The following is a 26,772-nucleotide window of genomic DNA, read 5'->3' as shown; positions in this document are numbered from 1 at the left end:
ACTAGGCTGTAGGTCGGCCTGCAGCCCATGACTTAATATTAAAGGGTCGGGTTGGGTCCACAACCTAGACATGAACCTGAGAGAAGAAAAGAGTTGGCTTGGGAAGAGAGAAAGAGGGAAGGGAAGGGAAAGAGAGAGTCACCAGTGACCACTGTCATCGACGGCCTGCCGACCTCACTAAAGCCTTTCTAGTGATCTCGATGACTTGAACAAGAGGAGATTGATCATATGGCAACCTATAGTGGAAGACTTTCCACCCATGGCCGAGTATGGCCTAAGTCACGAGAGCTTCCATAGAAGGTATGATCGACACAAGGCTTAAAGCACGAAGCTTTCGATGACAAAGCGGTAGTGAACCAAAGTCGCCGGCCGACAAGGTTCACCGGCCGCAACACCAAAATTAGGTATTTCTATTTTAATCCATTAAATTAAAATTAAACTTGAGGGGTGGGAGAGGGCTTACCGAGAAGTCACGTGGTGGTCTTCGATGGCTCCAGCGGCGCTCCGTTAGGCTAATTCCATGACATGACTCTAACAATGAGAAAGAAGAAAATGAAAGAGGAGAAGAAGAAAATGGAGAGGAGGTTGGGGGTTAAGGAGAGAGAGAGAGAGAGAATTAGGGTTTAATTTATAGTAAAAATCCAAATCTAAATTAGATTTGGATTCGGCGAGATCTCTACGGCCACCTCATCACGTGCCAGGGAAGGAGAATGGAGGGGGTTGCACGTGCAGCACACGTGCACCCTCTTCTCTCTCAATTTTTATTTTTTTCAGTTCTCACAAGAAGGAGAAGAAGGAGAAGGAGAAGGAGGTGGAGAAGAAGAAGAAGAAGAAGAAGAAGAAGAAGAAGAAGAAGAAGAAGAAGAAGAAGAAGAAGAAGAAGAAGAAGAAACAATAATAGAAAAGAAGTAGGAGAAAAATAAGAACATATATTAACAACTTTCAAAAAATTCTTCTTCTTGTTTTTCTTCTTCTTCTTCTTGTTTTTCTTCTTCTTCTTCTTCTTCTTCTTCTTGTTTTCTTCTTCTTAATCTACTTCTTTTTCTTCTTCTATCCCTTAATTGTTATCTTTTTTTTCTATACGAGTCTATCTAATCACTCATTAATTAATAAAGTAAGATATTAATCGAATATAGTGGTGAGATAGTTATGATAAGTTAGATAATTGAAAGCATGACTCTGTATGATTATTATTTATTTCTATGTAAATTATAATGATAAAGTGTTATGGACTAGAGCTAGAATGATCCGTCCGTAGGATGATTATAAAATTTAGGTGGAGGTAGCCTCGTGAGATAGGGTTCTAATGGCTCTAGTTTCACCTAAATCGGAGGTCGGGATGAAAAAGATAAAAATAAAATTATGGAGATAGGTCAGCGAGGGTAGAACGATAATTTTCAACATTGTGGTGGTCGTCGGAGGGTGGTGGATGGCCAAGGGTGGTGGTGGACGGCCGTGTAGTAGGGTGGCTGCTAGAGGTAGGAGGTGGCTAGGGTTTGGATGCTTGAAAGGGATCTACGGTTAAGATCTACTCCTATGAAGATAAAGATAATCCAACGGCAAATGAAAAAAAGATAAGGACGAAAATAATAACCGGCTAAACTCAGATTTCTCTCAATGATCCTTATTAACTCATGTCCACCCCTATTTATAGGAGAAAAATCCCTAACGTATCGGATCCACATGCGGATTATCCGATTTATTTGAAATTCAAAATAGAAAGATAAAGCTAACTAATCCCTAGCGGATCGGATTCACATGCGGATTATCCAATTTATTTGAAATTCAAAACAGAAAGATAAAGCTAAGTAACTAATTTGACTCGACTCGACTTGACTTGACTTAACCTATGTGGTCAGATCGTAACAATCCACTACGCTTCCAACACTTTATCCTCAAGGTGACTAGTCTCTCATGCCCTTGTACTCATATAACTTGTCGTGCCAATCAATGGATTTGGGTTCGTCTTCTTCGAGTCCGCCTAGGAACATGAGGTGGGCTGGCTGGCGCTTGCATTTATGATTGGAGGTAAATCGGTCAACATAGTAAAATCATAAGCCTTTTTTGGCGCTTTTCCAAGTCGATGGGTACAAAGTGGCGCGTGATCATCTGTCGGTTAGGCTAAGCCGTTGGTGCAGCATAAGTCGGAGCAGATGCCGTCTCTAGTGGGCCGTGGGCTTGAGCCACCTTTTTTCTCTCCTCCTTGCGGATTTGGTTCAATTGATCCAACTTGGACTCCATTAGAATAGCTAAGGAGAAGGCCTCTTCAGAAGTAGTGGGCTTCAAGCCTTGACCTCAGCCTGAATGTCAGGCCTAAGCCCACTAACGAAGGTACTCTTCAGGGTCGAGTTAGACCAATTAATGACTTGGTTGCATATCCGCTCAAACTCCTCCCAGTAAGCTCGCACTATTGTTGACTGTGTCAGCTTAGTCAACATAGCTTGAAAGTCCTCGTACTAGGTCGGACCGAATCGAGCACAAATCGCATCCGCAAAGTCCTACCAAGACTCAAATGGTCGAGTCCGCTTAGCCAACTAGTACCACCTAATCGCCACGCCCTCCAAGTGAAATGAGGCTAGTTGGACCTTCTGGTGGTCAAGCGTGGCATGGTATATGAAAAACTACTCCGCTAGATAGGTCCAATCTAGCGCGTCTCCTTTAGAAAATTTTGGAAAATCAAGCTTGACGGTCTGAGCTTGGATCCCAAAATGTGGTTTGTCATCATGAGTGAAGTGACCTCAGGGTTGAGTTTGGTCTCGTGGGTCATAGGCTCGCGGGTTTGGCTCATGTTGCCCCCGGGCTATACGCGGGTTCGGCTCAGTCTGACAACGCGGGCCCCACCGATTCATTCCACCATTCATCCTCGGGCTCATACTCATGCTCGGGGTCTTGTTCATAGGTTTCAAACTAGTTCGCACAAGGTGGTCGAATCGGTTCGTGGAAATTTAGCTTGCCTAAAAAATTGTGTTTCATCTCCTTCATTCCAATAACCTAACCCTAAGGCCGAATTTGGAATTCGGCCTAAAGGGCACACCACAAGGTGCATGGGGGACGGCGCCGCTTGGGCTCCGTCGGGGATCACCGATAGTCGACCCCTAGCTAGTCCTCACGGCGATGAGCGGCGGGGGAGGGCCAAACTGGAGTTTGGGCTCGAGCTGTTGTAGCGGTGATCCTGGTGTGTCACCGGTCGGTCCACCGACCCCCGGCGGCTGCGAAAGGGACCAGTGGCCCCACTGCAATGGAGTAGTGGCAGTAGAAAACTACGGCGGAGCCACCCCAATGTAGGGGTAGCTTCCCGCTGCAGTGGCTGTCGGGTTTGGCCACTCGACGATCTAATGGGCTCTGATACCAAATTGATGGGTTCTGCAACCAAAGATAGGCTACGCTAAGATTCCTTCAAAATCTGAATGTATTATAGGAATAAGTCTGTGCAACTGTAGAAAAATATTCATCAGATATTCTCTAGTAGTCACAAAATTACGAAACTAATTGGGTTGGATCTGTAACATTCCGATCTACAACTTTCGTATTTACTCCCTTCACAGATTGAAACTGTAGTAGGGACAAAAATACAGAATAACGTGGGTGATGGTGGTGATGACGGGTGAAGTAGATGTTAGGATTATGGATGGGTATGAAGATAAGGGTGGACTGTGGAAGTGACTAAGGGAAGTAGACGAAGGGAACGAAGTGGTCGAGATCCTAAAGAAGTGGGGTGACTCGACAGACGAGGGAGATTAGAAGCGAGGAGAAACCTTGCCAACGGTAGATGTGGAAGGATGGTGAAGATGGAGGAGGGAGAAGCCTAGAGAGAAGATAGGAGGTGAGAAATCAATAATCCAATAGCATAATGAAGTTGGCTGCTATTCACATATTTATAGAGGCTAGCCAACAAGTCCTAAAATAATATGAAACCCTAATTCTAGAGGATTCTCGTCGATTGCGTTCGAATGTACTCAAAAAGCCCCATCTCTTGATGTGCGAACGTGATATAGGCGTTCAAACGTGAGCGTTCGAACACGCCCGACCGCGTTCGAACGCACAATATGCATTCTCTGTATTTGCGAACCTGATGTAGGCGTTCACAAGGACGTTCAAATGCAACCTACTGGAATTTTATTTTAATAAAAATAAACACCTAACGTAATAAGAAAAGATTCTAACTAAGTGTATCAGCCCACCACGCTTCTCCCACTTTGCCCTCAAGGTGAAAAGTCAGGAAAATGCTCCAAGATATCAGTCTCCAACTCCCATGTCACCTCATCAGATGGCTTGCCAAGCTAATCAACTAGAATCTCCATCTCCAATCTGGTACCATGTCGTCGTCGACGTCTAGCAAGAACTAGAACTGGCTCTATGATCTCCATCTCCTCCAATGGCTTGGTAAAACTGATCCAGCAATCTCGTGATCTATAATGCGCTCTCTCAACAATGAAACATGAAAGATAAGGTGCACTCTCGACTCCTCCAGCAGCTCCAAACGATATGCAACCGGACCAATACGCTCCAACACCTTAAACGAACCAAAGTAGCAATGTGCTAACTTTTGGTTTCGCATCGGATGTAAGGTCACTTGTCAATACGGTTGCACCCTCACAAACACCCAATTGCCGATGTCGAACTCTTGCTCCCTATAGCTAGGATTATAAACTTGCTTCATGCGATTTTGAGCAAGTTTAAGATGAGCACGCAACCTCCTTAATGTGGCATCTCTATCCATTAGTTCTAAGTCCACCTCCGTCCGATCCGCATATGCTACTGGATCATAAGCGCTTAACGTCGGAGCCGTGCATCCATACACCACCTCAAATAGAGTTATGCCAATGTTGCTATGATAGGCGGTGTTATAAGACCACTCCGCCCATGGTAAGAACTCCAACCATCATCTCGGCATCTCTCCAACAAAGCATCTCAAATACTGCTCAATGCCTTAATTAACGATCTCGGTTTGACCGTCCGTCTATGGATGACAGGCTGAACTGAAGTTTAATCGAGTCCCCTGCGATCTGTCCAAAAGTCGCTCATAAATATATGATCACGATCCGAGACAATCGTGTGTGGCATGTTATATAATCGAGCAATATCTTTAACAAAAATTTCAGCCACCGACTTGGCTGAAAATGGATGTGACAATGCCAAAAATTGCGTATACTTGCTCAATATGTCAACCACTACAAAGATAACAGAATAATTTCGTACCGGCGGAAGACCCTCTATGAAGTCCATAGAAATGTGGTTGCTTTAGCCCTTTGACATAGTTCGCAAGCACAAACAAAACTCCTCACATCCCGTCTTAATCCTACCACGTGCAACTCTGAGATATCCTCCTATGGATCATCCATCACCTCTAACAACAATCTCAAAATATCTGGGTCAGATGTATATGCATACCTTAGCTCGTCAAGGAAGGGAAATGTATGAGATGAATAGGCTGCAAGCTCGGCGATATCAAGTTGGCACAATAGTGCATCCGCCGCTATATTTTCCGTTCCCTTCTTGTATTGAATTTCATAATCATACCCTAGCAATTTTGTGACCCATTGCTGCTGTGTCGGAGTGTGTATGCGCTGTCCCATAAAGTATGGAAGGCTCTTTTGATCGGTTCGGATAATGAATCGTTTACCGATCAAATAAGGCCTTCACTACATGCAAAATTATTAACATCTCTCTCTCTCTCTCATAAGTTGATAATTACTGAGATTTTTGTGATAAAGCTTTGCTAAGATAGGCAATGGGATGTCCCTCTTGCATTAGTACAGCTCCTATGCCAACACCCGACACATCACATTCCATAATAAACTCTTTGGGGAAGTCTAGTAGCTCTAAAACAGGTGCTGTCGTCATTGTTGTTTTTAATTTTTCAAAAGTTGAAGTGGCTTCATCCGTCCATCTAAAATAGTCCTTCAACAAAGAAGTGAGAGGAGCAGCGATCTTGCCATATCTGGCGATGAAGCGTCGATAATATCCGGTCAGCCGTAAAAATCCTCTCAATCCGGTGGTAGTAGTAAGAATAGGCCAAGCGGCCATACATGCAACCTTTTGTGGATCCGTCGCTACACCATCAGCTGAAATGATGTGGCCGAAATACTCCACTTTTGGTACTCCCCATAGGCACTTGGACTTCTTGATTTTCAATTGTTTTTGCTTCAACAAATTCAGCACGTCCTCCAAATGCCGCTAATACTCCAATTCAATCCTGCTATACACCAAAATGTCATCAAAAAATACCAAAACATACCTTCGCAAGAGAGGCCGAAATATATCATTCATGAGGCCTTGAAAAGTAGCTGGAGCATTGGTGACACCAAAAGGCATCACCCGGAACTCGTAATGCCCGTCCGAAGTCCGAAATGAAGTTTTGTGAACATCCGCCGGGTGAACTCTAATTTGATGATACTCGGTCCTTAAGTCAAGTTTACTAAATATAGTCACCCCTACAAGCTCGTCCAGCAACTCCTCAATAACCAGAATGGGAAAACACCATGTCCCGTCCTTTTTTCGCACCATAAGCACAGGGGATGAGTATGAGCTATGACTTAGTTGTATGAGGCCTTACTCCAATATCTCGGCTACAATATTTGAGATAACTTCTTTTTGCACATGTGGATACCGATATGGCCTCACGTTCGCCGGTGCAGTCCTAGGTACAATCTCTATGCGATGGTCCGCCGCTCTCTTCAGTGGCAACTCCTATGGCTCCTCAATTAGTCCAGAAAAGTTATCTAATAAATTAGACAATTCAATGGTAGTACTTGAACTTATTTGAGGCTCATCTCCTACTGGTCCTAACTGAAGAAGATAGGCCAAATCATACGCACCAGGCAGCCCCACCATAGGCTGCATCGTAGGAATCAGCGAAGACCGAACACCGTCAAGCCGCACATCTTTGTTTCCTTGTTTATATTTCATCCACATGCTTCGGAAATCAAATGTGATGGGTCCCAAACTTTGTAACCACTAAGCACCATGGACAATATCCACTCCTCGCAGCACCAACGGATATAAGTCCAGAATAATGTTGCGTTTTTGCACTCGTATACCGACCCGGCGACACAAGCTCGCCGCCCTAAGCTTCGTACCGTCTCCAATAACAACGTCAAACTCCGTAGTCAGTTCGGCATCCAAACCCAATCTCCTCACTAACCTCTCGTCTAGAAAGTTATGTGTACTCCTCAAATCAATGAGGATGTGCACATAATGCTTTCTAACGAGTCCGTCCACTCGTAATGTCCTCGGTGCGGAAGTACCCGAATATGCATGCATCGATATTTCTGGTTGGATATCTTCCTCCATGCCCTCCACAACGGCCTCCTCATGGACCTCCTCTAGACACTCCTCACCATCAACAACCTCATCATCCTCTTCATGACCGTCAATAAGCATCACACTCCCGATCGGTTTAGAGCACCGATGACTGAGGGTGAAACGCTCATCACATCGAAAGCAAAGGCCCTTCGCTCTTTGCTCCTCCACCTAGGCAGGTGTGAGAGTTTGAACGGGGGGTCTTGTGCCACCTCTAATATCGGAAGAAGGTCTCAAAGGTGGTCGTGGTCTAGTACTTGCAACCGCTGTTTTTGAAATCGCAGAATTTCTAGCCGATGTTCTAGGTGTAAACCGCCCATCTCGATTGCCCCAATTGCTTTTCGCTGCCATCCTTAGAGCCCTATGCTTTTGTTCCATCCTCACGGCCTTCTGAAAGGCCTCCTCAAGACTAGTAGGACATAGAGCACGAACATCCACTTGTATTTTCTCTTGTAGCCTCAAAATAAATGTACTCATCAATGTTTGTTCGAGCCAAGATGGCTCACAACGACTACTAACGTTTTCAAACTCAGCTTAGTACTCCGATACGGTCGTCCTCTGAACTATCTTGCTTAATGTGGCAGCAAAATCTTCATATGCCGCTGTCCCAAATCTACGTGTAATCTTCCTACAAAAATCAGCCCATCCGGTAAATCCACCACTACGAATAACCGATCTATACCAATTTATTACCGTTCCTTGGAGGTGAAAGCCTGCCATTTGAATTTTTGCATCTCCCATTGTACCTTGACAATCAAAATATTGTTCAACTTGAAACACCCAATCCATTGGATCACTGCCTTGGAATTTTGAAAAGTTCAAGCGTGCGGTTCTCCCCCGAATAGCGTTATCGAGTTCGCGAAAGATCCTTGGTTCAGGTCTAAATATTTATGCATATTGATCACCTTTTCTAAATCCTCGAGCACGTCCATCACTATCTCCATAGGGATCAACCTCATCCTCATAGTGCCAATCCTCCTCATCGATGAAGTGCACCGATGCGGCACGCCTCTCGGGTTCCACCACCGTCGGTCTTGGGTTTTATAACGGAGGTGGGAGATGATGTGAAGGCATAGGTAGGAGAGGATTATTGACACTCATATGACACACCTGGACCTGTTGGGTATCGGTTCGATGGGGTCCCACCGATGATTCTTCTTGGAACTCCGTTTGTCGTCGAGGAGATGACGAACCCAATCGATTCACGACATATTCTTTGAATTCATTGTGATGAGTGTGGGCAGCCTCGTCATATCCATCGTGACTGTTCGCGTGCTGCCATAGCCCCGACCTCTACTGCTGCAACATCTTCTAGAACTGCATCTATTGGGGTTTCTGCTACAACTGGCCGAGGCAGAGGAGTTAGTGGGGCAGGTTCCTTTCAGCCTGGGCGAAAGTCTAGAGGTGGCCGGATCTTCGCGATGACGGAGCACGACGCTTTGGCATCCAATGATGTGGCCACAGGTACTCTGAATTTATTTTCTCATACAGCAAGAGTTTTATTTGATCCGGGTGCCACACATTCCTTTATTTCAAGTTCTTTTGCTTGCCATACTGATATGCTAATGGAATCTTTAGAGGATATTTTGTTGATTGCCACACCAATAGGAGAGATAGTTGCTATTGATTCTGCATATAAATCTTGCACAGTTAGTTTTGGGGATAAGGAGTTCAAAGTAGATCTTTTGCCACTAGAGCTGACATGATTGGTTAGCTGCATATCATGCCAATTTAGATTGCTATAAAAAGGAAATTGTGATGAAATTAGCTGATGGGGCAGAATATAGAATTAAGAGCAATAAATCCAGCAACCCTATGAAGATAATCTCTGCATTTAAAGCTTGCAGATTATTAAAGAAATGATGCACAGGTGTCTTAGCTAGCCTGTCAGGAGATACTGATAAAAAGATCAAATTAGAAGATGTCTGAGTTGTTAGAGAGTTTCCTGATGTTTTCCCAGATGATCTCCCCGGATTACCCCCGGATAGGGAAGTAAACTTTTCAATTGATTTAGTTCCTGATATTTCACCTATTTCTATAGTCCCCTATAGAATGGCACCAATAGAATTGAAGGAACTTAAGGTACAGTTAGAAGAACTACTACAGAAAGGCTTTATAAGACCTAGTGTCTCTCCTTGGGGAGCGCCTGTTCTTTTTGTTACGAAAAGGATGGGATACTCAAGCTGTGTATAGATTATAGGCAACTGAACCAAGTGACAATAAAGAATAAATATCCTCTACCTCGCATTGATGATTTGTTTGACCAGTTAAGGGGAGCTAGAGTATTCTCTAAAGTAGACTTGAGGACTGGTTACCATCAATTAAAAGTCCGTGAGGAGGATATTTCTAAAACTGCCTTTCGTACTAGGTATGGACATTATGAGTTTTTGGTCATGCCATTTGGATTGACCAATGCTCCAGTTGTCTTCATGGATCTGATGAATAGAGTTTTCCAACCTTATTTGGATCAGTTTGTAATAGTTTTTATTGATGATATACTAATATATTCAGTTAGTGAGGAAGAACATGAATGTCACTTGAGGTTAATTCTCCAGATCTTGAGAGAAAAGAAGTTATTTGCCAAATTTTCAAAATGTGAGTTCTGGCTAGAACAGGTGGTCTTCCTAGGACATGTAGTATCACAGGAAGGGATCAGTGTGGATCAGTCCAAAATAGATGTTGTACTGAAATGGAGTCAACCAACTAATATCACGGAAGTGCGTAGTTTTCTTGGTCTGGCTGGGTATTATAGGAGGTTTGTAGAAGGATATGCAAATATAGCTATGCCTCTTACCAGGTTGACTCGGAAGAATCAAAGGTTTGAGTGGAATGAAGAGTGTGAAAATAGTTTTCAAGAATTAAAAAGAAGATTGACTTGTGCACCGATTCTGATTATTCCTTCCAATGGAATAGGATTTCAAGTGTATTGTGATGCCTCACGTAAAGGATTAGGTTGTGTTTTAATGCAGAATGGTAATGTAGTGGCTTATGCATTTAGGCAGTTAAATGATTATGAACAGAATTATTCTACTCATGATTTGGAGTTGGCTACTGTAGTATTTGCTTTAAAGATTTGGCGACACTATCTATATGGGGAAAAATGTGAAATTTTTACAGATCATAAAAGTCTTAAATATTTGTTTATTTAGACAGAACTTAATTTGCGGCAAAGGAGATGGTTGGAATTAGTGAAGGATTATGATTGTACCATAAATTATCATCCAAGTAAAGCAAATGTTGTTGCAGATGCCTTAAGTAGGAAGTCAGCTGAGTCTAGCATTTTTAATTACCCAACAAACTATGATACTTAAGGATCTGCAAAGGCTAGAAGTTCCAATTGTGACCAAGGATGGCGGAGTTGGTTTACTTGTACAATTTACTATCAAACCTACATTGATAGATAGAATTAGTGCATCTCAAAAGACTTATATTAAGGCTATGCAAATTGTGAAACAAGTACAGAATTCTAGTAAATTAGATTTCTCTATAGACTCTACCGGGATACTGCGTTTTAGAGGCAGATTATATGTTCCTAATTGTGAAGGACTTAGAAATAAAATTTTAAATGAAGCTCATACTTTTGCTTATGCTATGCACCCCGGGGGAACAAACATGTATCATGAGTTGAAGAAGAAATTCTGGTGGGAAGGAATGAAAGGAAATATTAGGGAATTTGTGGCTAAGTGTTTGACTTGTCAACAAGTCAAGATTGAACATCAAAGGCCTGTAGGCGCATTACAACCTTTGCAGATTCCTGAATAGAAATGGGAACATATTAATATGGATTTTGTGACAGGATTACCAAAGACACAGAAAGGGAAGAATGCAATTTGGGTGATTATTGATAGACTAACTAAATCAGCACACTTTTTACCAATTAGTACTACTGATTCAATGGAAAAGTTAGCTATCTTGTTTAGAGATAAAATTTTTATATTTGCATAACTTTAATAGAGAACATATGAAGGTGGCACAAAGTAGACAGAAAAGTTATGCTGATAATAGGAGGCGTGATTTAGAGTTTCAAGTTGGAGATAAAGTATTCTTAAGAGTTTCACCTTGAAAGGGTGTGTTTCGCTTTGGAAAGAAAGGAAAGTTAAGTCCTAGGTATATAGGACCTTATGAGATTCTTGGACGAGTGGGGTCTGTAGCTAATAGAGTAGCTTTACCCCCTGACTTAGCACAAATTCATAATGTGTTCAACGTATCAGTATTAAAAATATATATATCGGATCCATTGCACGTGATTCATTATGAACCAGTTCAGCTGCAGCAAAATTTATCATATGAAGAGCAGCCTATGAAAGTCCTTGCTAGAAGAGATAAAGTACTAAGAACAAAAGTTATACCTTTAGTAAAAATCCTGTGGAGGAACCATGCAGTAGAAGAGGCTTCTTGGGAATGTGAAGATGAGATACGATCCAAATATCCAGAATTGTTTAGAGGTATGTAAATTTCGAGGTCGAAATTTTTATAAAAGGGGAAGGAAAATGTAATAACCCAAGGTAGGAAAAAAAAATATTCTTCACTACATGGCACGACAGCTTCGTGCCATGTAGTGGCAGCTGGGAAGGGCGCCACGCGCCCCAAGCGCTAGCCCGGCCAACCTGGCCGGGCCAACTGGCGCGGTGGGCCCCCGTCGCCATAGCCTCCCTCTCCACCGCCTCTCTCCCATTTCTTCCTCTCTCTCTCTCTCTTTTTCTCTTTCGGGCTCTCTCTCACCTTTCTCTCTTTCTCCCTCTCTCAAACACTCTTTCTCTCTCTCTCTACCTGCTACCACCGTCACTCCGTCGGCCTGCCGCTGCCATCGCCACCTCCACTAACGCCGGTGAACCTCCCTTCTTCTCTTTCTCTTTCTCTCTCTATCTCTCTCTATCTCTCTTTCTCTCTTTGTCGACTTCCTCTCATAACTGTAGGAGGATTGAGCCATCGGTGAGAGGTCGGCCGCTGAGTGGCCACCAGCGGCCACACCCCTCCCCTACGGCCCAACCCTCTCCTTCCTTTCGCTTTCTTCCTCTTCTTCTTCTTCTTCTTCTTCTCCTCCTCCTCCTCCCTCCCTTCTTTCCTCTTAGACTGCACCCTGCAAGTGGTGCTGGGCTGAGCCTAGCACTATGTATAGTTTATATAAATATAAATATAAATATAAATAAATATATATATATACATGCACATTTTTTAAATTTCTAATTATATTTGATTATGTTATTAATTATTCAATTAGTTTAGTTAATTAATGTATTTAATTTGTATAAATTAAATATAATTATATCATAGTTATTAAATAATTCGAATTATATCATGTTTAGCAAAATACCTGCAATATAAATTACTATTTTAATCCTAGGTAGGTAATAGTAATTATTAGGGTTATGTACGTATATTCTTACGTAATTATTTGCAGTAACTTAATTCTTATTTTCTTAATTATCAAGGAGAATAATAGGTAGATAATTATGTTTTAAATACACTATTAAATAATATAATTATGGTTAATAAATAACAAAACAAATATAGAAATGAAGAGTATATAATTACAACAAGAAACTATCTTTTTGTCGGGTTAATTTTAATTAATAGAAAGACTGACATATTTGTTATAAATAATTTCAGATCCCGACCCCCCTATTCAAGACCCCGTGGACTTAGCTATCGAAGCTTGATTGTTATCGTAGCAGTGTGAACGAGTGGTGGTTTGGTATTTATAGTAGGGTGAGTAGTCTTATCCCCTAGACGCCTTTCTCAAATTAGGATATATTATATATTATGTACATGCATGTTTTGGCCTCCAGCATGATTATATGACTTTATATAGAAATGATTCCAGTCAAGCATATTTTATCATGCATTTGATTAGGCTGATCTGGAATATGAATACATTGGTGATATATAGAGATGATTAAAGATAATTATACTGTTATGATTTTATACCGAGATGATTTCTAGCATGAGTGTGCATGTGATAGACTAGTAGGAGTATGCAGGTGTTAGATACATGGTTGGAGTTTGCATTACATCATTTTTCTCTTGGCTTTTTACCACCTAAATTCCTGAGTTGTATAATTTGTTATAGTACTGGATATGCATATGATCTATCATGTATAGGAAATTATTAAAATACATGTGTATGTGATGTGATGTGATGTGATGTGGTGGCTAGAATGGTATCTGGTCCGGACTGGTACTGGATATACTCTTAGCGTATGATAGAGTATAGTAATGGTTGATGGTTGTACTCTTAGTGTATGATAGGGTACAACTATCATTGATATACCCTTAGCGTATGGCAGGATATGATTTATCTACAAAGATACCCTTAGCGTATGGCAGGGTATGATTACTTCCTTCTAAGATACCCTTAGCGTATGGCAGGGTATGATTTATCTACAGAGATACTCTTAGCGTATGACAGAGTATGCTCTGAGCTTGTGAAATGATGTGTATCGAGTTTGGGGCCGGATATCGTAGTCCAGTATGGTGGATGATATTCAGAATTGAGACGGATGATTGTGATAGTGAGAGATATATGGATTATATCTAGCTCTGATATATACGATTATCTAGTGGTTGGCATACACCATGCATCATCATTGATGTGACTAATATTATTGGATCATAATTGTTATACATGATATATTGCTATATTCGGTGATGTTATACAGTAATTTCATCATGTGACATATTTTTGGTTGAGGATATAATATGCTCATTCATGATAATTGATTTCATTCATATATATGTCATTGAGGATATATATATACATGTTCATACATCGCATCATGCTGCTTTCTGATTCATATTATCCAGTACATGATTTACTCTCTGTTTGGCTTCACTGATTCGGGATAAGGTCTATTCACTGAGCCTTTAGCTCATGACTCTCTTATTTTCTCCTTTCCAAAAACCCAGATGAACAAGAGGAGCAGGATACTCCCTTAGAGGTCTTGCCAGTGAGTGAGGAGTAAAGTGTGGTTAGTGTTTTATGCTAGATGAGTTATCTTATCTGATGTAATAGTGGACATCCTCCAAAGTGTATATGTATCATTGTCTTATATTTTAGTGGGTGACATTGTACTTGTATAATTATGTATATACTACCGTTATGTATATGTAGTTGTAAAAAGCTCTTGATGATGTGTTGTGGCCTGTGTAGGGCCCATGTAGGGTTATTTGTATGCTATTGACAGTTAGACTTGAGTTATTCTTAGTTTAGATGTTGTGGATAAAATTATGATGTTGCTACAAGTTTATTTGATTGTCAGTATCTAACCAAATGGTCAAGTGCTACGCACGTACTGTGTTGGCTCGTGCCATGCACGTGTTTAGAGTTTGGGTGTTACACTCAGGCTGGGACCCAGCCCAACCACCCCCTCCCCCATTCCTTGACTCAGATTTGCCAAGGAAGAGAAGGAGAAAAGGCTGTTGGTGAGCACTACCGTCGGCAGCTAAGCGTACTTCGATCGACTCCTCGCCGGCTGAGGAAGGCACCATGGTGCCAACTGGCCGGCGAAGGAAAAGATAGCTGCAAACAAGGCAACCAAAAGCCCCCATGATAGGGAGGGGGAAGCTGTCGGCAGTCCTAATCACCGGCACCCTCGCCCGACCTCAACAGCACCCTCCCCTCAACTAGTAGAAGCTAGCGAAGGGGGAGCCTAGTTGCCAAAGGTGGCCGATGGTGAGGATCGTCCTTGCCAAGGCTACCGGCCAAAGCAAGGGGCCACTTGGTGATTCCAGCCACGAGAGCTTTAGAGGACACCACCAAAGGCATCCCCGCAAACAAAGGAAGCTCACTGGACCGGCGTGACAAGGCACAAAGCTACTGGCCGGCCAAATCATGGCGAGTTCGAGAGGGGAAACTTTCAGAGAGAAAACTCAAAATAATTATTTAATTATAGATCTGACTTATTGGGAGGGGGAGGCAACTTTGGCGCTTTGATCCACGGGGTCGGCGGTGCCGACGACACTCTGGCATGGTGGGAAGGAGATGGGGGACGAGTGAGCTAGTGGGGAGAAGAAGGAAGAAAGAAAAAAAAAAGAAAATGAGAAGAAGAAAGAGAGAGGGAAGGGAAAAAGAGGAAAGGGGCGCACGTGCCCTACAAGTGCGCGCTCAATTTCTTTTTTTGGATATTTCTTGTAACACCCAAATTTATAAATAAAAAATAAAAAACATCCTGTGACGCACGCACCGAGCACGTGCGTCACAGGTACCTGCCCCCCCTCCCCCTCGCGTCCTCTCTTCTCCTTCTTCTTCCCTTTCCCTTACCGTGCACTATACCCTCCCCCCACCTCCATTAATCCCCATCTTTCCCTTCTCGACCGCACCATTTCTCCACCTCACTACCTCTCTCCATCTCCTTCTCGTGGGTCGTGGGTTGTCGACACCGGAGCAGCCGAGCTTGCCGACCAACCCCCCCCCCCCCCCTTCGGTAAGCCCTCCTCCCCTTTTTCCTTTTTCTCCCCTGTTACTTCCCCTCCTCGGCCTCATGCTATGCCGCCGGCACTGTCAGCCTCGTGCCGCACCGCCAGTGTCGCAGCCCCTTGGGCTTTCCTCTCTCCCTTCGTCTCCTCCCTCGGAAGAGAAATACCGAGGGAGAGTGGGGGGGATTGTTTAACCCCCCCCCCCCCCCCCCCCCCCCTCCCCCCCCCCCCCCCCCCCTCTCCCCCTTAGTGGGCTGCGGTCATACCGCGCAGCCCACTGAGCCCCTTGGTGGGCAGCCCACTAGGCTTGAGTTGGGTGGGTTGCAGACCGCAGCCCACCAACCAAGCCTTTGGTGGGCTGTGGTTGGACCCCAGCCCACTTCAGCTAACCTTGTGGGCTGTAGTCCAATTGCAGCTAACCTTGTGGGCTGCAGTCAAATTGTAGCCCACCAAGGCCCCCCTTGCCTATTGGGTTAGGTTTGAGCCTAACCCAATACCTCTAGCCTAGCCCATTTGGGACCATTTGGACTCTATAACCCCGTTTATCTATTTCCACCTGATTTAATTATCCTAACCCTGTAATGACAATTTAGTATCATGTGAATTTTAGGATAACATAGGACTCGCCCTAGGAGACCCTTGACTCATGTATTTGCCAAACATAAATGGTCTAATAAGATAATTAATTCTATTAGTTCGCTAATCTTACGTATGGCGTTACTTGCGTAAATTAATAGGATTGACACTACGTGAGGAGGATTTTGAGATTCCGGAGGAGTCGGCTAGCAGACGAGATTTACCATACTATGGAGATTCCCTAGGTGAGTAAAGTTATACAAATCTAGAATAATATAATTACAGTCATTATACCTGTCATGACACTTTAGGAAATGTCGGTATTAATGCATGCATTTAGTACACCATGTTATATCTTTACATATGCAGTTATTGATAACTTGCTCATCATAATATTATGAGAATGTTAATGTAGCATAAGCATTAGTGTGATAATGCTCTACATGTATCCTGTATGGTATACCCTTACATAGATGTATATTTGTTGTGAATATAGAATGTAACGATTATAATGACTATGACATGCTTTATACACTTATAGACACTGCACCACTTCCACCTATCATTATTAGTCGGATTCTAACTAGATATTACCCTTACTCACTCAGCCTAGAATTAAGGGTAGAGTGTATTTTATATGACTATATTATTAGCGGCCTACACTTGAGGTCGGGAGCCTGTGTGGCATTCAGGTAGTTATACTGCATAGTCAGGACTAGATTATGATGATAGAAGAACATGATTGTGAGGCGGGGATATAACTCTAGTGGTACCCGACGACATAGGGTTAGGGCGTTTGTTGATGAGCCGAGGGCTCCCGATTCTCCCGCTAAGGGCGGTGATGATTTAGAGAGAGTGAGATATGGGCTTACGATCGGGGTCCTTAGTCTAATGGCCACAGACAACCGGTCACTTATAGTGTTGCCATACACATGTAGATGGCATTACTGCTAGATGTGTATATATCCCCTCGATGTATGAGATGATGGATGATTATGTGATGGATGATTGTTTCTTGAGAGTATTTACCCTATATAGTGAATAGCTCGGTGAGCGATGATGAGTATGATTAATACTTTGGTAAGCATAAGATGACTAAACGGCTCTTTTATTGCTATACATAACATGTAAACACTATGATTGAGATGTGTACGAATAAGAGATTGTATCAAGCTTTATATCTGCGTGGACTTATCGTGATATGTTTAGGAACTAGCATGTTCCAGGATAGTGACTGGTAATCTTTATCAATTGCATTGATTTAGTAATTTATGGTAAGTCATTTCAACAAGCATATTGTTATTGTTAGCAAATATAGGCATATATTAGATATACACATGTGATTTCATTATTTTAGATTGTATGGATCCTACTCGCTGGGCTGTAAGCTCACAACCTCGTGGTGGCATTATTTCAGAGCTAGGGGACACAGGTGCGGGTAGCGAGGAGTAGCTGCCTTTTCCTTTTCAGTATGTTTATTAGTTGTATTAAGCCCCTACGAGGGCATTATGATGGATGATGTATTTTGGATTTAACATTGTATTTTGGATGTGTATTTAGAAGGCTTGTTGTAGCTTATGGAACTTGCATCCGAACTCTTATGGTTGAGTATAATTATGATGAATTTGTGCTGTTGTGTGCCTTGTGAAATCCTTGTATTGATAGGTCATGTGATGCACCGCGTGGGGGGATTTACCCACGCGGTTTACATATGTATTTGGAGATTTGGGTGTTTAATTTCTCTAGTTGTTACAAATTGAACCATTCGAGCATATAACGGTATTATCAAATAGACAAAAGGGGTTGATTCGTTCAGTAGATGATGCATTTCCTGAACCTTGTCATGGATATTGTATGATGCACCTCTCCCGAAACCTTCCAAATGCTCCAAAGGGTTCTCCTCAGTATAATAAGTTTTGACAGCAGCACAAGCTTATAGAGAGATAGAGTTCAATTACCTCATGAAGCAGATGAAATAAGAGTTTCCTCAACAGTATGCTTACATAAGTAAAATTCTTACAAGTATGTGTGCTAATTATTATTTTCTGGATAGATACTCTACACTAATAACCAACATGTCTGAAAGCCTAAACAATATTATTTGTCAATCGAATGCTATGCCTGTATAGTATTTGATGGAGACAACAAGACAAAAGATAGCTGAATTCATTTTAATCGAATAGCACTTGTCAAAAAATGCAATACTCGTATAGTTAAAAAAATTGAAGATGCTCTAGACATTTCTCGTGAAAATGCTCGATTTGTTAATGTCATTCCATCATCTGTTTTTGAATTCTAGATCAACACATTTGATAGAAGTTATGTTGTGAACATTAAAAAAAGAACTTGTAATTGTCGTGCATGGGATATCCTTGGAATTTCATGCACACACGATGTTGTTGTTGATTGGTCTCTTTGGAGAAAGGAGACCTATGAAAATTTCAAATGTTCCAATCCTGCTAGGAATAATGCCTTGTCGGTTGTGCAAGAGAAGATTGAAGTAGAGCAAAGCATTTCTACTTCTCCTTAGATAGCATAGGGCCAAATCCCACCACCTTCACTAGCCATATTTTCTAATCCAATAATTACAGGAGTTCACGCCAAAGCATTTGCATGGGATCGAGCTGCCCAAATCAAAGGGTTCAGCAGCTACATAGAGATCGAGAATCTCCAACATGGCATGACCCAATTTTAGAAGAGATAATTATTGAATCGTTTCCTATTTTGGTGAATTCAATTATGGAAGGTGTGGCCCCTCTATCCATTCTTTTGATATTACTCCCATTCGGACTAGACATAATGTACTACCTTGGCTTAATATTCCAGGTTCCATTAAAGGACCACATGTTTAATGTGATTTCTCTTCTCTCTCTAAATTATATACTTATATTGTTCATTAAAAATGTAAATAGAAAGTATCTTTTTGTTGCAAACATAATAACAACTTTCATTAATGACATATTAACAACTTTCAGAACTATATTAATAATTTTTGAAACTATATTTACAACTGTCGCAAATATAACAACTTTTGCAAATATATAAACAAATTTCGTAGTTATATACAAAATAACAACTTGCCTTCATAATAGCATATTTTGCAAATATAATAACAACTTTTGTAGTTATATAACAACGTTCACAAATATAATAAGAACTTTCGTAGTTATATAACAACATTTGCAAATATAATAATAACTTGCATTAATGACATATTAACAATTTTCATAGTTATATGACAACTTTCACAAATATATAAACAAATTTCGTAGTTATATACAGAAAAACAACTTGCCTTAAACGACTATTCATAATAACATATTATGTAAATATAATAACAAGTTGCCTTAAAACGGCTAGTTATAATAACAATTTTCGTAAATATAAAAACAAATTTTATAGTTATATAACAACGTTCACAAATATAGTATCAACTGCCTTAAAACGCCTAGTTATATAAACAACTTTTCTTGTATAACAATATTGGCAAATATAATAACAACTTGTATTAATAACATATTAACAACTTTTAGAACAATATTAACAATTTTAGAAACTATATTGACAACTATAGCAAATATTTACTATAGAATTCATAAACTTCACTATTACAAAGACGAATAGGGTTATATAAGAATCGTGGATAAAGATTCTTGCTTAATTAAATCTTTTAGTACTGGTAGCACCCTGAAATTCCTGTCCCTAACAATTGTAAAGCACGTGGAAGCCTTAAGTCTACACATGTCTTCCTATTCAAAATCAAATGCTTGCCCTCTGTGGATATAGTCAATATATAATATTACAAATATTGCACAATTAGCCCTACAAAAGAATGCAATATGAGTTAGTTACGAATTCAAGAATAATTTACATCATATTTACTAAATGGACTTATAAATCAGCCTATTTCGAACAATTGGCTTTAAACAACTTCCAATCCTTGTGCGATTTCCTTCTTTCAACACTTGTCGAGACAAAATACTATATATTTGCGATGCAAAAGTACGCAGCCATCTATTGTCCCATCTCATATGCATATATAATTAAGTATTTAAGATATCTCACTACAAATACTTAAGTAAATGATGTCATGTAAAAAAATATTTACAATTTTCTTTGCAGCCTGTTAATATCTAGGGTCTCATAGAGAATTATAATTAATGCCCTTCCGGTTCTTTATGCTAATCAGCAAAAGATGCCAATGGTTGCAAGTGTGAAAGGGATAAACTAGAACTTTGCATTATTAAGTTCTTAAGAATAATTTTCAGTCATTTCAACAACTATCGAGTCATTTTGCATTTGAACCCCTTGATCAAGAAATATTGATGAAAATATGTAATAGATGTACAAACCAGAATCCTCTAATTACCGATAGAAACAAATTCTGCTAAAACAATTAATCACTTCATCATCAATTAGTTCATAATTATTTAATAGAGGTAGAAGTTGACACTTCTCTACCATCGCGTGATCATTTTTCCAAACAAGGACCCTTGTATCAAGAAATGAAAGCATCAATTTAATCAAACGTTTATCATCTTCCATCAACAATTCTGTTCCAAGATAATCAAATGTGGCACTTTTCTTTTTTTTCCTTTCGAATAGGCTTTTATTTTCTTACCGTCTTTGTCTTCCAAAGAAATTTCTTGTTTGTCGGAGAGAATGTTCTCTATCGAATCAATTAGTTTGGTAATAAGTAATTGATCCGATTTGCACATGTCATCGACTATCCTCACTGTGCCACCAGATTCTAGGTCCATTAAAGAAAGGTTGATTAGACTGTTCTATCTCCTTTCTCCTTCCATTATCTTTCTCATCTTCTCCTTCTCCTTCCCCTTCTCTCTTTCTCTTTCTTCTCTTCCCCTTTCTCCTCTTCCTTCTCTTCATCTTTCTCCTCTTCCCCTTTCTTCTCTTCCTTCTCTTCATCTTCCTTATGCTGTTCACCATAATACTCTTCCTCTTCTTCATCTTCCACCAACATAAAATAATCATTAGCCAGCTCAATAATGTTGGATCTACTACGAAACATGTAAGGACTTCTTTGAAATCTGAACATCTTGTTTAGGTCTACCACAAATGCCAAACTACTTGAACTAGTCCACTCAGCAATCCCAACTATCTTCTCATTTTCTATTTTCTGAAATCGTCTCTTGCATTGGAAATTTTTAATCTTCAATTCGATAATTTCTCATTCTACTTGGCTCATCCATCTCTTCAAATCATCCAGAATTGCACATAAGTTGCGGATGAATGATTCTTGCTCTGTTCAGCTCACGTAAATAGATAATTCTTGTTCACTAGGGAGTCCTAATTTGGATTCATCCTGAAGAAAAGAAATTTGGAATATATATAAACTTATTGATAATCTAATAAAAATAATTAAGTGTACAACTCAATCTATACCTGACCAACTCTTTTTCTTTTCTCAACATGTACATATTTTATTAAATGAGTAGAATTTCACCTAAGCCATGATCCAATCCTTTAACCATTTATTTTTCCTTTTTAGTAAGCTGCATGAAAAGAAGGTTCTGCAAAACATAAAGTTTATATAAGCATGTCATGGACATAATTAAATAACTTTTTTATAAATAACTTTCTAATTAGACCTACCTTCTCAGCACTCAATTGAGGTATAAGAGTTGCAAGAGTGTCTTTTCAAAACTTGATAATACCAGCCTATCAAAATATTCTGAAAGTCATGTCAGAAAAATTGGGTTTCAAAATTTGTCAACACTCTAGAAACTAAACCTATGATGAGGACAGTAAAGATAGTTAGAAAAATCCAAAATAAATAGGTTTATAATCATCAACATAATCATGATTACAGTCAATAAAACAGTACATTCACTCATGAACACTTCATTGGTCAAACTCCTCGTTGCCATCATAGAGTTGACCTTCTCAATTGTAAATTGGAGGGAATGAAAGAGGAACTCATAGACAGCCAATCCCCAATTATATTTACAAATATATTAAAGATTACCAATATAGGGGATTAGTTCTTAGGGCAAGTATAATTACTATACTGAGATAAAACAGTACTGAAAATTAACAAAATATACACTTTAACAAATCAATGACACTCTCTTCATCGTTTAAAGGTGACACAATCTCTATTTGTTTTCTTATTATTGTCGTTCCATGAATGAAGTGTCTTTTTACAAAAGGAATGTTGTACCAATTCTCATTCACTTTTTCACTTTTCGGATTGCTCATGTCGAAGACTATTTTTTTACCGTTTAAAGGTAATCCAAGAATTATGACAGTTTTCACTACCTTTAATTAAAGCTTAAATTTCTCAAAAATAAATGTTGATCCACTCCTCCATCCCTTAATTACCTCTCAAAGGAGTGGTATGTCTTGTGTGATATTATGAAAGTCAAATAAATACTTGAAAGGTGTTTTAGAAGCAACCTCCATATGTCGATTACAAACGAACTTAAACATCTCACTTATTTTACTTGTATAGCATTGTGAAGTAATCAGACACGATTTAAAAGAGCTTGTATTTTCTCCAACGACTCTGAGAATCAAACCCCTCTGTGGCCTTATCAATCTTCTTCTTTAATGGAGGGGTCTGATTGGTTTGAAAATTATGATCAGAGTCCCTCTTCCTCTTTGATAGAAGGGTTTGACTTGATTTAAATTCTTTCAATTCACCACGATTAGTGGAATCTCTCGTTCTCTTTGATAGAAGTGTCTGACTTGATTGAAATCCCTTCAATTCACCGCGATTAGTGAAATATCTCTTCTTGGTCTTTGCCATTATATTTATTCGAATTATCTGCAGAAATCATAAGAATATAATATTTCAAACATCTAGCAGGTATTTAAGTGTACAACACACAAATATATGTTTAATTTTGCTAATTAAAATCCAAATAACAAATACAAATATTGTCAATAAACTACGAAACCAAAATAACAAATTCAAAACCAAAATAATCTTCATTATAGAATACGAACAAAAACAAAAATCTCCGACAATAATTTAAGAGAAAATTTTTAAATAATAACCTCAATGCTACTAGTTGAAAAAATGGAGTGAAAGATCTTGCTTGCTTCCCGGTGATGAAGAATACTTTTAGAGGGAACTTTAGACGGGATTTCGAGGAGGAATATAATCGATAAAGTGAAAACCCTAGAGTAGAAGAAGACAATGGCTATGATGAATATCCCTTAGTCAAACCTTTTTTCGTTCTTTAAGTACAAAAGAAGATAATAAAAATATTATATTTTTTTATTTTAAATCAATAATTGCGATTTCTACAACACAGCAGCAATACTCGAGTATGAGAAGGACAAAATTAGAAGAAGAATATGAAAGAAGTCCGAAGTGCAGGAAAAATGGAAAATGACCCTTGGCTGCCAAATCGAAAACTAAGTGGATTTTTTTGGTACAGATAATCCTTTGAAGAATACCGCAGAAATTATAATATTTCCAGAGAATTCGGTGGGAGTGAGTTAAACCCCACCGCCCACAAAACCCTAGGGACTAGAAAGGGAGAGACTGAGAGTTGAGCTTTGGAGAGAGATGTGCTCAAACCGTAGGCAATGGCGCTTCACTTGGGAAATTCTAGCTCACATCCCCACTCTCCGCCTCTACCTCTTCCACCCGGAGATTGATCCTTCCGCCCAATGCTTCGATCTCCACGCCTCTCTCCGTTTCGAGGAATCCCTGCTCCTCGTCTCCTTCGTCCATGGCGAAGCAGAAGTTCGCCTTAGGGTCCCGGTACCTAGGGTTTTGATCGATCCGAGCTGCCTGATCGGCTGCTGTGCTAAGGTCGATCACATCGAGATGAAGCTTGCTTTGGTCCTTCCCGTGGACCACCCGCTCGTTGCAGAATTCTGCGCTGCTCATGGTTCGGAACAGTTGCTTCCACTCTCTCTAGGTGATGGTGAGTCTAAAAGTTTACGTCTTTATTGGTTTCTTCCGCCTCTTTACTTTGTGTTCAGTTTTAGTTGGCAGTAGTACTCCATGTTTTGGAATGGATTGAAATTAAAACATGGGTTTTTTTTTTATTATTATTTGGGGCCGGGGAATTATTGAAAATTGGGAGTTTTAGTTAATCATACTGAGGATACTTACGTCCTCGAGACTACATTTTGGCAACCATGTCTGCATTTGCATTTTATTCTAGATATGTCTCCTTTCATTTTGGCCCCAATAGCTTCTTCATTGTACATAGTGGCGGTGCGAGATTCATATGAAACTTTGTTATTTAAGAGATAAAGTGTGGAAATGCATAACAAAATGTAAGAAGATAAAATCTCGAATTTTAAATCTCATAACACTTTAGGCTGGGCATGCCATTTGTAGTTTTTTAATCTAAACATGATATTTACTATCGTCAGAAAAATTACAGTTTGTAACCATAAAAAAGAGCCTGAAAGTAGTGATTTCGAAGGGTGAAAAGATTAAGATAAAAGGAATCTATTAGATCATAATTGTGTAGTCACTAGTGTATTTCAAATATCTTATGTAATTAGAAAACCAATCACATAGTACGACACTAGTAGTATGAGGGATTAGAGATAGAGACAAATCAGAAGAATATATATACTAAAGAAGACTTGATGTGCAATTTGTTGTTAGATGATTAATTGGGGTACAAGAGTCTAAGGTTACTAAATTATCGAATCAGTGTGAATGTCTAAAAGTAGTAAAACAAATGTGAAACAGATTGCCAGTATTTGTAGAAGAAAGTATCAATTTTGAATTTCTATCCAGATTCTCAAATACAAAGATAGGTATATCAAATAACAATGTCTGTTGGTATGTTTTGAGACTAGCTAGCAGAATAACGATCAATTGGAAAAGGATCAAAAGTGATCTCGGATATCAAAGGATGGGGTGTGAGTTTGACTTCACCCAGATTAGGATTTAATTCAATCTATTACTGAGCCTTTTAGAGTAGAACTAGATAAGGTTTATAATCTTTTTTGGTTCTCGAATATAGCTCATGTACAGATACTTGATTCTAAGTTGATTTGGTCTTGCGTTCGGTTTTATCTGATATGACTTCAGATAATCAAATTAGGTCAAACTTAACTAAAATAATTGATTAGGTCTCATCTGTTCCTATTCATATCTGGACTTAAGCTTGGCTTTATCCTTATTTTTGTTGAGATAATCATATTGGTTCTAGTTCAGCTTATAGGCAATTGGTCAGATATGTTTTGAGTATATCTAGCTCCCATTTTGGAATACAGCTCCTTAATTTAGAATAAGAGCTAAAAATCATAATAACCATATTCTAAATACCAGTGGTTTTAAAGGCAGCTTTAGCGGCCACCATTGCGGGCGGCGACCCAACAACCTCACCATGTAGCTAGGCGGCCTGACAACCCGCCTTTTCCTTTTGGTGGCCCACGTGGCCTACTTAGTTGTTATAGTGGGTCGGGTAAGGTTGGACTATCCAATGGATAGTGACTAATTAAAAAAATCTAGCTATTAACCCTAACCAAAATACCCAATTGATCTCTTATCTTCCTCTAACTCTTTCTTCTCTTTTGAACAACAACAACAAGCAATAGCGGTAGCAGGAGTAGTGCCGGTGGTAGCTGACAGGTAACTCTTCTTTCTTCTCTTTTCCTTTTCTCTTTCTTTACTTCTTCCCTTTCACTCTTGGCGTCGGCGATAGCAAGTGATCACCTTCTCTCTCTCAAAATGGGATCTCTTAAGGGAAGGACTGTCTAAAAAGAAGTTTTTTTTTCTTTTGACAAACCTGAGAAAAACTAGAATATTTAGTTTGCTATTTGATGCTCTGGATATAGGAACTTCAAATATGGCAGTAAGAGATTGAAAGAAGAAAACATGGAAGACAAATGTCACTCTCTTCCTCACTAGATGGCATGCACCCAAATTTTGATTAAATGGAAAAAACACTAGCTGACAAATGTCTGTTCTTCTCTCTCCCTCTCATTAGCCGACATGCACCAAAGATCAACTTTTATTAATTTTAAATACATTTAATAAAATATGTAATGTAAACACACACACACACATATATACACACACACACACATATTTGTAAATTATGATATTTTATTGTTATGATTGTAAATTACACTATTAAAAAAAAATACAATATACAATATATATATATATATATGATTACACTATTAAAAAAAATATACGATATATTTATATATATATGTACATATATTATATTATATATAATTTTTTTTATTTTTTGTATATTAAAATACTAAATTGTCTTGGCGTTTGCCTTCCACCTTAGCACTAGGCGGTGAAGTGATTGCTTGCCACCCACGGTTGCCTTTCAATATATTATAAAATATAAATACTATTTATCAAAATTATATTCTACACACTAACCCAATTACTAATTTACCCTTGATATCTATCCATCATTTTACTTTATATCAAATTATATTTATCATAATTTCATCAATCTTATATATTCTTAGTAGAGTGTGTTACTTGCTGCACGTCTAGCTCATGAGGATTTA

At 39.6% G+C, this 26,772-nt stretch overlaps 1 protein-coding gene across 5 annotated transcripts in view; it reads left to right on the top strand.

Moving 5' to 3' along the window:
• Positions 1-23,765: 23,765 nt before the first annotated feature.
• LOC140778031 (uncharacterized) overlaps positions 23,766-26,772 on the top strand; it is a 31,030-nt gene continuing 28,023 nt past the window's right edge. For all 5 annotated transcript variants that reach the window (XM_073122549.1, XM_073122547.1, XM_073122548.1 and 2 more), the window contains exon 1: positions 23,766-24,194. In XM_073122549.1, coding sequence (XP_072978650.1) covers positions 23,831-24,194 — 364 coding nt within the window. In that variant the 5' untranslated portion in view covers positions 23,766-23,830. The remainder of the gene's footprint in view (positions 24,195-26,772) is intronic.

This window comes from Typha angustifolia, chromosome 15 (assembly GCF_048772165.1).
Source record: "Typha angustifolia cultivar Huaian chromosome 15, ASM4877216v1, whole genome shotgun sequence".
NCBI lineage: Eukaryota > Viridiplantae > Streptophyta > Magnoliopsida > Poales > Typhaceae > Typha > Typha angustifolia.
The sequence above is the reverse complement of the archived record's forward strand: the minus strand, read 5'-3'. Positions and strand labels throughout refer to the sequence as shown.